The sequence below is a fragment of the Microtus pennsylvanicus genome, chromosome 2, assembly GCF_037038515.1.
Source record: "Microtus pennsylvanicus isolate mMicPen1 chromosome 2, mMicPen1.hap1, whole genome shotgun sequence".
Lineage (NCBI taxonomy): Eukaryota > Metazoa > Chordata > Mammalia > Rodentia > Cricetidae > Microtus > Microtus pennsylvanicus.
In genome coordinates, this window is record NC_134580.1 from 54,991,782 (window position 1) to 55,006,857 (window position 15,076).

Consider the following 15,076-nt stretch of genomic DNA (forward strand, 5'->3'; position numbering starts at 1 on the left):
TGCTAACCTCGCCTTCATTAGTTAACAGACCTGGCAGGAGATGGTGTTTATAGTCTTCTCTGAGGATGGTCCCCTCCTGTTTTTTTTTCTAATCCTTTTTGTGAAAGGAAACTGTATTTTCTTTCCTGAACTAATGTTGCAGCCATGTTTGTGGTTTTAGCATTTAGTAGGCAATTTTATTATTTCTCTTTTGAAAAAAAAACTATCTTTTTAGTATAAAATTGAAAATCAATAAGCAGAAATATTTACTCTGTAGAAAGCCTACTTTCCCTAGTTTGCATTCTTGATGGAGTCTTCTCCCGTCTCCCTATGTCTGATTTACTCATTTGATTTCATCCTTTCTTGACCCTTGGCTTCTGTTCAATTATATGATACATTTTTAATATGAGAGGGAATACGAAGTGATTTTTTCCAATAGTTCAAAAACAGCACATTACTGAATGTGCATCATTAATGTGTAGAGGCAGTTATGTTACATCAGGTAAGAAGTATGTTCCTTTAAATGACACCATTAACAATAGAACATGTGTAAACAGGTGTGCATTGTCTTAGTTAGGATTACTATTTCTATGATGAACCATGACCAAAAGAAAGTTTGGAGGAAATGTTTGCCTCTACTCTTCCACATCATAGTTCATAATCAAGGAAGTCAGGGCAGGAACTCAAACAGGGTAGGGACCTACAGGCAGCAGTCATTACAAAAGCAATGAAAGAGTGATGCTTTTTCACTTGCTGCTCATGACTTGCTCACCCTGCTCTCTTGTAGAACCCAGGACCACCTCCCTAGGGTTGGCCCCGCTGCAATGGGTTGGACCATCCCCCTTCAATCCCTGATTAGGAAAGTGTCTTAGAGTCCTGCCTACAACCTGATCTTTTGGAGGCATTTTCTTAATTGAGGTTTCCTGTTGCAATTGATTTTAGCTTGTGTCAAGTTGACATAAAACTATCCACTACACCCAACATGAGAGTAATTATATAAAGCATCATGCATTCAATATGAGTATTACAGAGTTAAGGTATATCACTTGGGGATTTGTTGTGTGCAAAACACTTCAATAGTTCTCAAAACATCTGCAACAAAATTCTATGGAACTTGAAGATTAAAATGCTATAGATTTTTTATTAGGAATGAAAATGCTTAAAGATCATAGATCTACTTTCCCTTTTTAGTTCAAAAGGAAGCATAAAACTCTCTGATGCTCTAGTAATCTTACCTCAGGGATATGAAAGATCTAACCTAGTTAAACACATGAAATGGTATTTTTAAATTACAAAGTTTGATCACTAAACTGGGTGGTTTATCTCTCACGTTACATCACACACAGCCCTGTAAGCTTGAAGTTTTGCTTTCTTCCAATATAGAAAGCAATAATGGGTACCTTTCTCATAATTTGCATGCAAAGGGTACTTTAGTGATCCATCTCTCCATCTTTTGTCAATCTCTTTCTCAGGCTGACTGGCAGCTTTGTGCCAGACCTGATAGTGAGCATGAGAAGTCAAATGTGGCTGCATCTTCAAACGGATGAGAGTGTTGGATCTGTTGGCTTCAAGGTTAACTACAAAGGTAAGAATGGATGGTCTGTAGAAAATATGCTATCACGATAGAGTCAGAGAATACATTTAAATCCAAGCTTAATTGCATCTGCAAAGTAAAGGGAGATATGGTTTCTACAGTTCCATGAAAAAAATGTATTTTAAAAAATCATTTTCTCAAGCCGGGCACTTGTGGCGCATGCCTTTAATCCCAGCACTCGGGAGGCAGGGGCAGACAAACCTCTGGGAGTTCGAGGTCAGCCTGGTCTACAAGAACTAGTTCCGGGACCGGCACCAAAGCTACAGAAAAACCCTGTCTCGAATCCCCCTTGCCCCCCCAAAATTATTTTCTCTTTCATGGTAGATGTCGACATATTACATATCTTTAAATAAAATGAGCTTTCCTTTACAATTTGTCTATTTTTTTATACCTAAACCCTCATCCTATGCTTCATTATTCTGGACTGCCTGACTTTCACAAAAAAGACTGTGAATTGATGCCCTTTTAATAATTTGTTTCAAATAACAGCTATTATTAAATACTCAAATATATATGTAAATGAATTAATTCTTAAAATACCTGAATATATATAGTAATCCATAAGTTCTAATATATCATGTTAGTGTTGAGAGTCACTTTTATATATGTCAGTGACATTAATTTGTTTTTAAATCACTTCTGCCATCTCATCATTAGGGTTGACATGAATAAGAATCAGCTGTTTTTGAATGTGAAGCCTGTTCTAGCTTCATTTATGATAGACAAATGCAGTTCAAAATTATAAACATTTTCTCTCATATTGTTTGTTTTAAATTCAACATAAACACACAATGAAAATATATATACAAAGGAGAAATTCTATCTGAAAAACGTAAATGCCAATAAATAAAAATAAATCTGAATCTAGGAAGGTACATGTGAATGAGACCGGCAGAATGTTACATAGTTTGAGTTCATTGTTACTATTGTAGCAAAATAATTATTCTCCATCTTACCAATTAACAATGGCTGTGAATTCTTTTTCTTACTTGCAAAAATATAATTTCAATCAGTTTCCCATTTTAAGCACTGTCATTCCTTTGTATCTGGACATATGAAATGAACGCGTGATGTTGTCTGGGAGACAGGACACATTCATTCTGTGTTTTTTACTTGTGACTAAATTTAGTACTATATTAATTCGAAGAGGTCTGGAAATCTGTATGGATGTCAGTTGAATAAAAGAGGTTCACTTGGCTGTGGTTTAAAATGCATTCCTGCTCCAATTAAAATGCACATTTTTTTGATTAAATAAAACAAATTTACAGCTGCAAAACCAAGTCAGGTTCTACTGGAACTATTTACTTGATTTGTCTTTCCTCTTTTAACAGAAAAGTGAAATAAGTGTCCTTGCACTCCTGTAATTTTTCAACATTTCTTCAACCCTGTGAAAGATTTGTCATAAAATCTATAGTTGCTCAAACCTCAGAAACTATTAATCATTAATGGTGGTGCTTCAACTAGAAAGTTATTGACATGCCGGTTGAGGTTGTAGGTGCAGGGGATTCTACAGACATGTCTACAGTTCCTGTCTTTACTGCTAATCAAGGGTAGAGTACATTGTAAAGAAATTCAAGTCAGTGTTATTTTATCCTCCTTTCCTTGGTTTCAATAATAGTGCTTACAAGTTCTTCCACGGATCTTCTTTCATGTGAACTATTGAATATGTCTTTGAATTTAAAAACCAACAGAGACTCTCTCTTTCAATAAGATAATAATTCAGTGATGGAACCTAAAAATCATATAAGAATTGATGAATAGCTGGGCAGTGGTGGCGCACGCCTTTAATCCCAGCACTCGGGAGGCAGAGGCAGGCGGATGTCTATGAGTTTGAGGCCAGCCTGGTCTACAAGGGTTAGTTCCAGCACAGGCTCCAAAGCTACAGAGAAACCCTGTCTTTAAAAAACAAAAAACAAAACAAAACAAACAAACAAAAAATACAAAGAATTGATGTATAAATATCCATAGGCAGGACAGATCTGAAATCAGTTCAAGAAGCTGTACCTGAAAATTGACCTTCTCTTTCTTCTTTATCTCTGTCTTCTTTCTCCTAATCTATCAGACTCATTGCCAATGCTGATCTTCCTTATTTTCCCTTCATTTTCTCCTCAAAACCCTGATTTAACCAAATTATATTTTATTATCTTAACTCATCAATATGTATTTGGATACATTATATGGTTGTGTCTAATTTTAGCCCATTATTTTACCTACTCTTGTTTGTGGACAAAGTTCAATCATGTCACATTTTTTAATGTCTACCTTAAATCTACTTTCACAATAGACCGCTTGTTATTTTTGACATATGCTATGAAACAAGTACTATATAATCAGACAAAAGAAATACAACTTACTGGCCCTGCATTCCCATCAGCAAACACTGGGCCATAGCATACCGAAGCAATAATTCAGGATGCAACACTGGAAGTGCCATCTGAAAAAAATAAATCTCTCATGTTTACCTTTCTCAGTGGTCTTAAATACCTTAATTTTGTTTTTGAAGTGCCACTATCTCCATTGAATATTAACCAGAAAAGAAGCAAAAACAAACAAACAAACAAAGTAATAAAATAAAAAAGTTTTATCTAATAACCATATTAGTTTCTACTAATAGTTCGTAACTTTAGGGATATATTTTCACCTTCATTTTAGAAGACTAAAGAATCATCAAAGGATTATGAATATTTATCCATTTCCTTGGATATCCCAATCTTTGTGCCTAAATTAACTCATTAGATTGCATTAAAATTGCAAGAGGTAAGAACTGTTACTCATATTTCATATTAAACTACTAAGATTTAAGCGCTATAATAATAAGAACTCAACTTTGTTCAAAAGCTGAAGCCATTCTCAGAAAATGTGATCATGCCACCATTTGTGCATATATGAATGGAAGATGAATGAATGAATGAACACAATGACTCATTGATCTGCAGCAGAATAGAGGCATGAGTCTAACTTGGCTTACTCCATGCTGTTTTCAATTATCGAATATTATGTCCCAGGTGAACTTGAAAGATTTTTAGAAGCAGATTCTGCAGATGCTAATCAGTGTGGATAACATGGGGAATACCAAAAAATGTCAAGTTAAATTAATGATCTCCCTCTGTCTCAGCAGATACACAAAATCATAACATGGACACACACCGTGTGCACAACTCAAACCAAATGACAAAATCTACCACATTTCCAATGTTGGCTATATTTTAAAATGTTCCTTGTAGTTTCCTGATTTTTTTAAATGAAATGTTTACAGAATTCTAGAACTCATAATATCTCATTTTAGAGATCAGGCATTAATAAGACTAGGCACAAACCTACATATCAAGACTGGAGGAGGCATCCGAGTAGGAGAGAATAGGTCCCAGGTACTGGAACAAGAGTCAGAGACAAGCCCAACTCCCACTGTTATGTGTCCCACAAGAACAACCAGCTACACAACCAAAATGTATATGTAGAGATACATGGTCTGTGGTTGTCCCTTCAGTCTCTGTGATCCTCTATGAGCCCCGATTAGTTCATTCTTTGGGCAGTATTGATGTTCTTGACTCCTACAAATCTTCCAGCCCTTTTCCACGAGTATAGCAGAATATCATTAGTAAACATTTCGTTCAATTCTTTTCCAAGTCCTGTTTGGTTGTCTTCTTTGGCTTTAGACAGCCCAGCCTCTGGTTCCTGCTCATCCAAGCAGTGTCAGGACTGAGCTTCCTTTGTGGCAAAAGCCTCAAGTTGGATGAGTAATTGTTGGCCACTCCATAATTTCTGTGCCACCATTATCCCAAGACATCTTCTAGGCAGGATAGATTGCAAACTGAAGACTTGGTGGCTGGATTGTAATTCCAGTCCCATTGTGGGAAGCTTTCCCAGGTCATAAAAGATAACTGATTCAAGCTCCACATTCCCCATTATAAGGAGTCTTTGCTAGTCACTCTTGCAGATTCCCGGGAGTTTTCAGTGTACTAGATTCCAAATTGTCCCCAAATATCCCCTAATTCCAGTCGTCTTTCCTAGCACACTCTCTCTTCACCCCTGGACCTCAAATGATCTTTTCTGTTTCCATGCCCACCTGTCCCGATTCCAACAGCAAAATCTATTTTATGTTTTGCCATGTTCAGCAGGGAGGTGGAGAGGCACTGGGAGGAGTGGAGGGAGGGAAAATTGTGGCTGCCATATAATAAAAGAAAAATAAAACTTTGAAAATGGGCATGAAACTGGCTCATTTCAATTTAGCTGTATGGCAGCGTTCTTCAAGAGCAAGAACTGGCAATAACAAGGTTATATACTTTGATAAGCATGAATATGACCTCATAATATCACTGCAATAACCCTCTCAAGGAAATGACTTTATAGCTTTACTACAGATAAAGTAATTGGTCTGAATCAGGTTTAGGCATTTTTAAAAGTTCTGGTGGGTTGACTATAGTACATTGTGTGTTTATAGACTGTGGCCTCAAAAACTATATTTTCATAAATCTTAACAGAATTTTAAATTTATTTATACATTTCAATTTTGAAATAGCTTTTAACTTAAGTAAATGGTGAGTGCTTAAAATTTTGATGATGCCAGCTGGTTTTGTGGGATGACCTATAATTTTAAATGTAATATTTTCATTAAAGATGACTGTTTTTCTTAAATATTTAGAGTCATTAATTTTTATGATTTGAAGTGTCTTGATGCCTCAGTGATCAGCTGAAGACGAGAGATGAAACTGTATGCTTAGTTTCAAAAGTTTTAGTAATTGGGACGCATGCTGGTGATGAGATAGATTGACAGCAAAAGTCTGGCAATTATGCAGTTACAGGACTTTAACCCAAAGTTTTTTATTATAATTAAAAAACATTACTACAAAAGATGTACTTAGTGATGAAAGTAATATTCTTTAAATTTTCATTACTATTTTAAGAGGTTTCCTGGAAGAAGTTGTATATAGTGCTTAGGGTCGTTTTAAATGTTATAAATATTTACATATAGATTTTACATTTATAAAAATTCACCTATTAATCTCTTTCATTTTTTTTCAATTCTTTTCTATTTTTGTATTTTTCTTTACACTGTTGTGATTTTGTTCCCCCTTTCTTTTGAGGTTGTTTTGTAAATAATAATGCTCTACAATGTTTTTAGTTTCTTTGTGATTAATATAACCAGAGAGGTAGCATTCTTATCAAGAAATACATAATATTCTAAAAAAAAGACAGAGCTCAAACTAAATACATAGTCGTTTAAATTTTGACTTTATTATAACAATGAAGATTATGAAGCTGAAATAAGCGGTCTTGTGTAAGTATATGTAAAGTTGTTAGTTTCTTTTGTTTGAATGGACTTATTTTCAAAATAAGGTGGATATTTATAACTTTTGTTATTACTAGAACCTGGTGACTTCTATCTTCAAATAAATTAACCTGAAAGTTTCCTATAAAATTTGTTGGTAAACTTCCTTCCCAGGGGAAGATATAAGCAGTGTCTACTCTTCTAAGGTCCCAACAACAAATCAATATTTCCACCTAGAGAAGGGTGGTGGAAATATTGAAGGTCACTCCAGAGAACCAACGAGTTTATTGTGTTTCTTTTTAGAGCATAGGTGATGGAGTTGAAGACTAAACAGCTATAATTATAGTTATCCTTAGTTATGATAAAAAATAAGTTAGATATAAAACTTTAGACTCATGAAGATAGTAAAAATGATAGAGTATTTAATTTTGTCAAATATAAATAGAATAAATATTGTAACTGTAAAAAGTAAGGATAATTATATGAGTAATAGAAAATAAATAATTATTTCTTACATCCTCTATTTCCTTCTCTCCAGAAGTACAAAATCATGACAATTTTCGAAACCTAAAACAGAAAACTAATGATTTTGCATTGTTTCTCATCTTATACCTAATCAAGGTCTAGGTAGTTATTTTTGATAATAATAGGGTTTATGCTTTTATAGATTTATTAGTCACCTGATTTATATCGTTTTGGAAATTTTTCTGCTTTATATCAAGAGTAATTACTGGTTTTTGTTAGTTTCCTTTCAATGTCGGTCTTGTTGAAATGAGGTCTAATACTAAAAATATAAACAAAAGTATAAATCTAGTAGTACACGTCCTTAACTCTGGCAGGTCTACAGGATAGCACATAAGGTTTCAAAGTTTACATGTGTTACACGGTGAGGCGCTGTCTCGCTGTCTAAATAAAACAGAAAATTAGAAAAGTAATATATGTATAATTAAGTGATAGAGCTCTTGCTTAGCATGCATAAGGTTGTAGGTTCGACACAAGTACAATAATCAAGAGTCTCTCCAAACAATTCACCACAGGGTTTATATTCTTTCTTTTCTTTTTTCTTGTTTTTTTTTTTTTTTTTTGGTTTTTCGAGACAGGGTTTCTCTGTAGCTTTGGAGCCTGTCCTGGAACTAGCTTTGTAGATCAGGCTGGCCTCAAGCTCACAGAGATCTACCTGCCTCTGCCTCCTGAGTGCTGGGATTAAAGGCATTCACCACCACCATCTGGCTTATATTCTCTTTAAAAATGAACAATGAAGCCATATATTCCTCATGAAAGAAATCTCACCACCATATTCCTCAGTCTTGAATGTGCATCATAGGCAGCAAATCCAAGTACATCACTTTTATTAAGTCAACTTCTTTTTCCTCATAATTTAGAGAATTTTACTTTTTTATTGTTATGATTTTTTGAGCACTACATATTTCTCTGCTCCCCTCTTTGCCTCTTTAGTCCCATTAAACCCTCTCCCAAGGTTACTTCTAGATAAATTTTCTTTTCTTGGAAAACTTAATGAGAGGCAGGTGGTATATAACCACCAGATTCTCCTCTTTCACAGTGACTTTTAGAAAGTATTGTAATCTTAATCAAATGTATGCACTTCAAGGGCACATAAAAATTAATAATGCCTGTTTTATAATCTTTATTATTATATATTATACTGACATTAATAATTCTATTATTTTCTATATAAACTATTATTGTTGTTTTTAGGAATCAACTGTCAGTTTTTCAAGGCCCCTGGATTTATATGTGATGAGGTTTTGTTTCTTTTTATTGAAAATATTTTTTCTTACATAATATATTATGATTATCATTTTTCACACCTCAACCCCTCCTGGCTCCTTTTTACCACCCATCCATTCTGGATCCACCCCTTTTCTTTTTCTCATTAGATAATAGGCTTCTATGGAATAATCATGAAATAAAATATAAGAAAAACAATAAAACAGACACATAAGTAACAAAAAAACAAATATCCAAAACAAACAGAAAAGAGCCCAACAGGAGGTACATGAAGCAGAGACCCAATCATTTCTACATTCAGGAATTCCACAAAAAACAATAAATTGGTGCCATAATTTATACACAAAAAGATGTTAGGACAAAAAGAAAGAATAAAATAAAACTAGAAATAAAAAGAAGGGGAGAGCCCTGACATGCCATTATAAACAAGAACCCTCCAAGATGCATTTGAGTTTACTTCCTGTTGTCCACCTCTTTCTGGGCATGAAGCCTCCACTTAGGAGTAGATTGTTTACCCAGAGATACTCCTTTGGAGATATATAAAATTTCACATGCAAGTTGTTGCCAACTGGAGAATGCTTCTGGTTTAGAGATTGGGGCATGTGTCCACTTTTCCTATCAACTCAAGGACCCTCTCTGGTATACACAATGCAGACCTGTTGGGAGCAGTGAGACCCCAGATCCTGAATTTCTTGTAAGCTCCTGACCTGAGTGCCTACAGCTGCTCTGAGCACGAGACTTTCAGGAGTTCCTGATGGCAGGAGAGTGGTTTCTGGTGGGTTTGGCTGGGGCATGGCTATCTCTATATAATCTGCCCCTGAACACAATAAAGGGGGCATTGTTGGGGAATTCAAGGATGACCCCTGTCGCTGTCTCTCTGTCTGTGTGTGTCTGTGTATTTTAACCTCCAGCCCCCTTCCCCCAAAGCTCGCGAACTGGGTGCCAGTGCACAGAGCACAGACACAGGGGCGCGGTGCACAGCACAGACCCATGTATCCTTCCTGAATCTATGAGTTCATACGTGTGTTATTCTTGTTGATATAGAAGGCCTTATTTCCTTAATATTCCACATATATTCTGGCTGTTACATTCTTTTTTTTTTTTCTTCCACAAACTTCTCTGAGCCCTGAGGGGAAGGATTTAATTGAGATGCTCCCTTTAGGACTGAATGTTCCAATGTCTCCTTTCTGCATAGCATCCAGCTGTGGGCTACTGTATTTGTTATCATCTGCTCCAGGAGGAAGCTTCCGTGATGAAGGCTAAGCAAGATGTTGACTGATCTATGAATAAAGCAGAATATTACTTGTAGTCATTTTACTGCTACAATTATTTTAGACGGGTAGAGCTTGGTTTGACCAAAGCTTTCTAGCTTATCTTTATAGTTCTTATGAAGCCACGCAGTCTAACATATGGGTACTATCCCATGGAATAGGTCTTCAGTCAAGTGAAATATTGGTTGTTTAATCCCACATAATTTGTGCCACCACCGAACTAGAATATTTTACAGGTAGGACACCGGTGAAGATCAGAGAATCTGTGACTGTGTGGGTGTTTATGTTTTCTCTTTGGTAATGTGCACAATAACTTCCTGTACCAAAGATATTAGCATGGAGGGTGAAGGTGTTATTGTAGGCACATGGCCAACTTCTCTATGTTCATTAAGTTGTAAGGTGTTGCCTTTAGCAGTTGGATGTTAGCATCAATTTCTGAAGAGCTAGCTATAATATTGACAACAGCCTAAGTCATTTGAAGATTCCAATGGAATTCATTTAGACAAAAATTCAATTTGTTATAATTAATGTTTGGTACTAGAAGCTTCACTAGGTAACAGGAGATGAGAGGGTGTGGTACTGTCTCTCCCATTATTACATGATTACCTTTATATTGCTTCAAAGATGTACATCTGTGAGAAAGCTTCTACTATATTAGCTTTTTATATCACCTTTAAATGGTGTTTAACTTTTAGATATTTTCTCCCATATTCCTTTTTTTGTATACATCTTCCCTCTTTCTCCACACTTGATCCTCCCATTCTAATCTCTTACCACCTTCAATTCATCCATAACTGTGTATTCTAAACCACTTCCCTAGGAGGAACTATCTGCTCTCCACTACCCAGTGCCTTAATCCTTAACTCACCTCTGTGCTTCTAAGGATTTGTAGCTTTGTTGTCTTTTACTTTATAGCTAATATCCACATATAAGAGTAATTGGACTTTCAATTGGGTCTCCAGTTCACAAAAAGCAACACCAAGATGTTTTATTAATTAGAAAAGTTTGGCCTATAGCTTAGGCTTGTTCCTAATGAGCTCTTATAGAGTAACTCATTTATATTAAGCTACAATTTATCACATGACATTACCTCCTTCCATCTTTTACCTCCTTTATCTCTCTGTGTCTCCTATGTTTCTAGATTCTTTTTCTCTTCTTTCTCTCTTTGGAAATCCCATCTATACCTCCGGCATAGCTATTGGACATTCAGCTTTCCACTACACCAATCACAGCAAATAGATCTTCACACAGTGTACAAATATCTCATAACACATAAGTGAATATAGACCATCTTTAGCTTTCTAGATCTGGCCTATCTCACTCTAGATTTGTTTTTCCTTATGCAATCAATTTGCCTCCATATTTCATTATTTTCTTTGTTCTTTTAGACTGAATAATACTTCATTATATACATGTGCCATATTTTCTTTATATATTTTTGGTTTTAGGAACATGATATGTATGTTGTTTCAAATACGTGGCTATTATGAATAGAGCAGCAATTTATGTAATTGAGCAAATGAATGTGGTCAGATGAAGCATCCTTTCCTTATATGCCCAAGTGTGGTATTGTTATTTCTTGAGGGATATTGATTCCCATCTTCCTGAGGAACTGCCCCACTGATTTCCATAATTGCTGTATGAGTTTCCACTCCCAGCAGTGACAGAGGAACGTTTCTCTTACTCCACATCATCACCATCATGAGCTGTCACTTATTGATCCTAGACCTTCTAAAGGGTGCAATATGAAAACCCAAAGAAATTTTGTTTTCCCCTGATGGCTAAGGATAACAAGGTGTTTACATGCTCTAGGAGTCTCTCAGTAGTTTTTAGAGTAACTTATGTAAAGCATATCATCTATTGATAAAGATAATTCGATTTCTTCTCTTCCTGTTTCAATCTCTTTTTATCTCCTTCAGTTGCCTTATTGCTTTAGCTACTACAACAAGTACTATTATGAATAGGTAGATGAGAAGTGGACAACCTTGATTTGTTCCTGATTTTAGTGAAATTGTTTGAGTCTCTCTCCTTTTAAGTTGATGCTAACTGGGCTTGCTCTAAAATACATTTATTATGTGGAAACATGCCCTTTGTATTCTTAATCTCTGTATCTTTTACCAACAATTTTGTAAAAGATCTATTTTGCATTTAATGAGATGAACACATGGATTTTGTGTATTTTTATATGAAGACTGCAGGTATAGATTAAGTATGTTGAAGGCTCTCTGCATCTCAAGGATGAAGCCTGCTTGATCAAACTGATAATCTTTCATTGGGTGCTTAATTTTTGTTTGCAAGAGTTTCACTGAGAATATTTTTAATCTATTTTCATAAGGAAAAATGTGTAATTCTCATTTTTGTGGGTTCTATATATGGCTTGGGCATTAGAATAACCAGACACTTGTTGAAAGACTTGTGCACTGCTCCTTCTGTTTCTGTTTTGTGGAATAATTTCAGAGGTATTGGCATTAACATTTCTTTGAAATTTTCGTTGAATTCTGTTCTAAAACCATCTGATCCTGGACTTTCTTTGGTTGGAAGACTTTTAATTACAATTTCTATTTCATTGAAGTTATAGGTCTGTTGGAATCATAAAACTAGTTTAGTTTGGATTTAATTTTGGCAAGTGTTCTGTTTTGAAGGAAATATCCATTTCTTTTAGATTTTCCAGTATGGTTGAGTACAAGTTTTTAAAATATATTTTTATGATTCTCTGTATTCTCTCAGTGTCTGATGTTATGTTGCCCTTTTCATTTTTAATTTTGTTAACTAGGATATGTTATCTCATCCATTGAGTTAATTTGGATAAGTTTGTCAATCTTAGTGATTTTTGCACAGAACCAAGTCTTTGTTCCATTGATTCTTCTTTTGTTTGTTTGTTTGCTTGTTTCTATTATATTGAAATATATTGCCATCTATTCTTTTAGAGTGTGGTGTCTTCTTTTTGTTCTAGAGCTTTCCGGAGAGCTGCTGTGTTGCTAGTATTAATCTCTCCAAGGTTTTAAATGTACACACTTGGTACTATGAAGTTACCTGTCAGAACAGCCCTCATTTTGTGTTGTAACTTTGGCCATGTTGTCTATTCCTTTGCATTCGATTCTGAAATTCTTTCATTTCCTTCCTCATGTCAGATTTCACCAACTTTTAACTCAGAGGTGAGCTGCTCCGTTTCCACGAGCTCGTAAGGTTTTTGTTCTTGAGCCTATTCAGCTTTAATCCATGGCAGGCTGCTAGAATGCCTGGTGTTGGTGCAATTTTCTTCTTTCTCTTGAGACTGACTCGGTGTCTGAGTACATGGTAAATTATGGGGGAAGGTTCATCAAGAAGCTGAGAAGATACATTCTTTTATATTTTGGGTGAAATGGTCTGTAAACATCTGTGAAGTTCATTTGGTTTATAATTTATTTTATCTCCAGCATTTCTCTGTTCACTCTGTCTATGGATTATTTGCCTATTAGCAGTATTGACTTTGGGTATGTGAGGTCTCTATATGATTTAAGCTAAAATACTGATACTTTTGTGGACTTGGGTTTCCTTGTGTTTAATGTATAGACATTGGTTTGCCTCATGCTTCACCTTTGTTGCAATAATCAGGGCCTTCTATAGTAGATTTCTGGGCAACACTGGAGAAATATTGTCGTTGCAGTTACTGTGTTTCGAGAATGGCATCTCAGGGACCTGGGTTTGTGACAATTGTGGTTCTAGGTGTTGATATCTTGTGTTTTCTTTGTTGGATAGGTGCTTTTTTCCCCCCTTGCATTCTGCTGGTCCCTCTGATTCTTAGAAAAGTGTTGTAGCTGGTAGTAATTTTTTGAGGTCCAGGTAGGTGTGGTCACTGGGTCTTCTGGATAAAATGTGTTCCTAGGTATTGGGAGCTGACATTTAAGAATGGCAGTAGACTAGTTGAATAAGGAGATAGAGGTTCTACATGCAGGAGGAGAGTAAAGTGTTGCACCAGGATCTTCTTAGTTCCTTGAGAATGAGACCAGAGAGTGAGAAGAGGCCACAAGTATTCTGCTACAGAGCTTGGAATGAGATTGGAGGATTGTACATAGACTAGGGGAGGGAGAGTGAGGATGTCCAGTTATACTACCTGATTCCTAAACCGGCATGGACTGTGGGTTCCCAGAGAATACCTATTGGAGTAGGATAAAGCAAGGGACTGGGGGCAGGAGGAGTGGTTAGAGAGGATTTTCTTTGCTACGCCCCACACATGGTGTAGTGAGGGCAAGGAAGGCTGTGCTAGGTTAAGGTTGGGGAATTTGATTTGGAGGAGTAGAGTGTTGTGAGACTGTACAAGTTTTGGGTTAATTTACACTTATCTCCATTTATTGTTTACAGACTCTGTTTTCTGCCATCTTAATTCATCTGATATTTATTTTCCTGGTTAATTTGGGTACTTTCTTCAAGGCATAGACATTAGTTTGTTAGTACCGTTATTGTTCAGATCATCATTTTCTAATAAAACTGCCCTGCCATATCATATTTATAACACAGTAAATTCTCTTGTACAATATTTTCTTTTATGACAACTCATTACTCTTTAATAAATCCTGAAGGTTTTCTTTCTAAATTATTTTGTGGGTAAAGTTCCCTGCTACTTTTTGAAATATTTTTTTTAGAATTTATATATTTGGGTGTATGTACATGCCTGTTTTGTATACACACAAAACATTTATGTAGGTGCCCTTGGAGGTCAGATGAGGGATTATAAATCTATAATGCAAATTCTAATTGCTCTTTATAATAAAAAACCTGCAAAGATCAGCAAAGCAAAGAAACCAGTCACTAGAGAGAGCTTTTACCTCTACCAAATCCTCACACCAACGCGAGGCAAATTCCTATCTCCACGAATCCTCAGACTGAATGCTTTTTCTACTAAACCTCAGACTAAATCCTGGGCTCTGGGCTCCTCAAGCATTATACTCCTCTCTCCACCCAGTCACGTCACTCCTCATCCCCACCTCCCTAAAGCTGGAATTCAAAGTGTAAGCCCCCATTGTTTGGCTTTATTTTTTCTTTAGACTGATTCAATCTCCAGTAGCCCAGGGTGGCCTTGAACTTACAGAGATCCAGATAGCACCACATAAATCCTCTGTTAGCTGAATAGCAAGAAGTTGTGAAAATTCTTCACTGCTACTTGCTACCAAAAAAAATACGTGAAAATTCTTATAAAATTACACTTCTATTTTTATTTTAAAATAATTGTATTGG

General features: G+C 35.7%; 1 protein-coding gene across 1 annotated transcript in view; it reads left to right on the forward strand.

Moving 5' to 3' along the window:
- Positions 1–15,076, forward strand: part of Csmd3 (CUB and Sushi multiple domains 3) — a 944,903-nt gene that overhangs the window by 470,595 nt on the left and 459,232 nt on the right. The window contains exon 13 of the mRNA XM_075961035.1: positions 1,452–1,564. Within this exon, the coding sequence (XP_075817150.1) occupies positions 1,452–1,564 (113 nt within the window). The remainder of the gene's footprint in view (positions 1–1,451; positions 1,565–15,076) is intronic.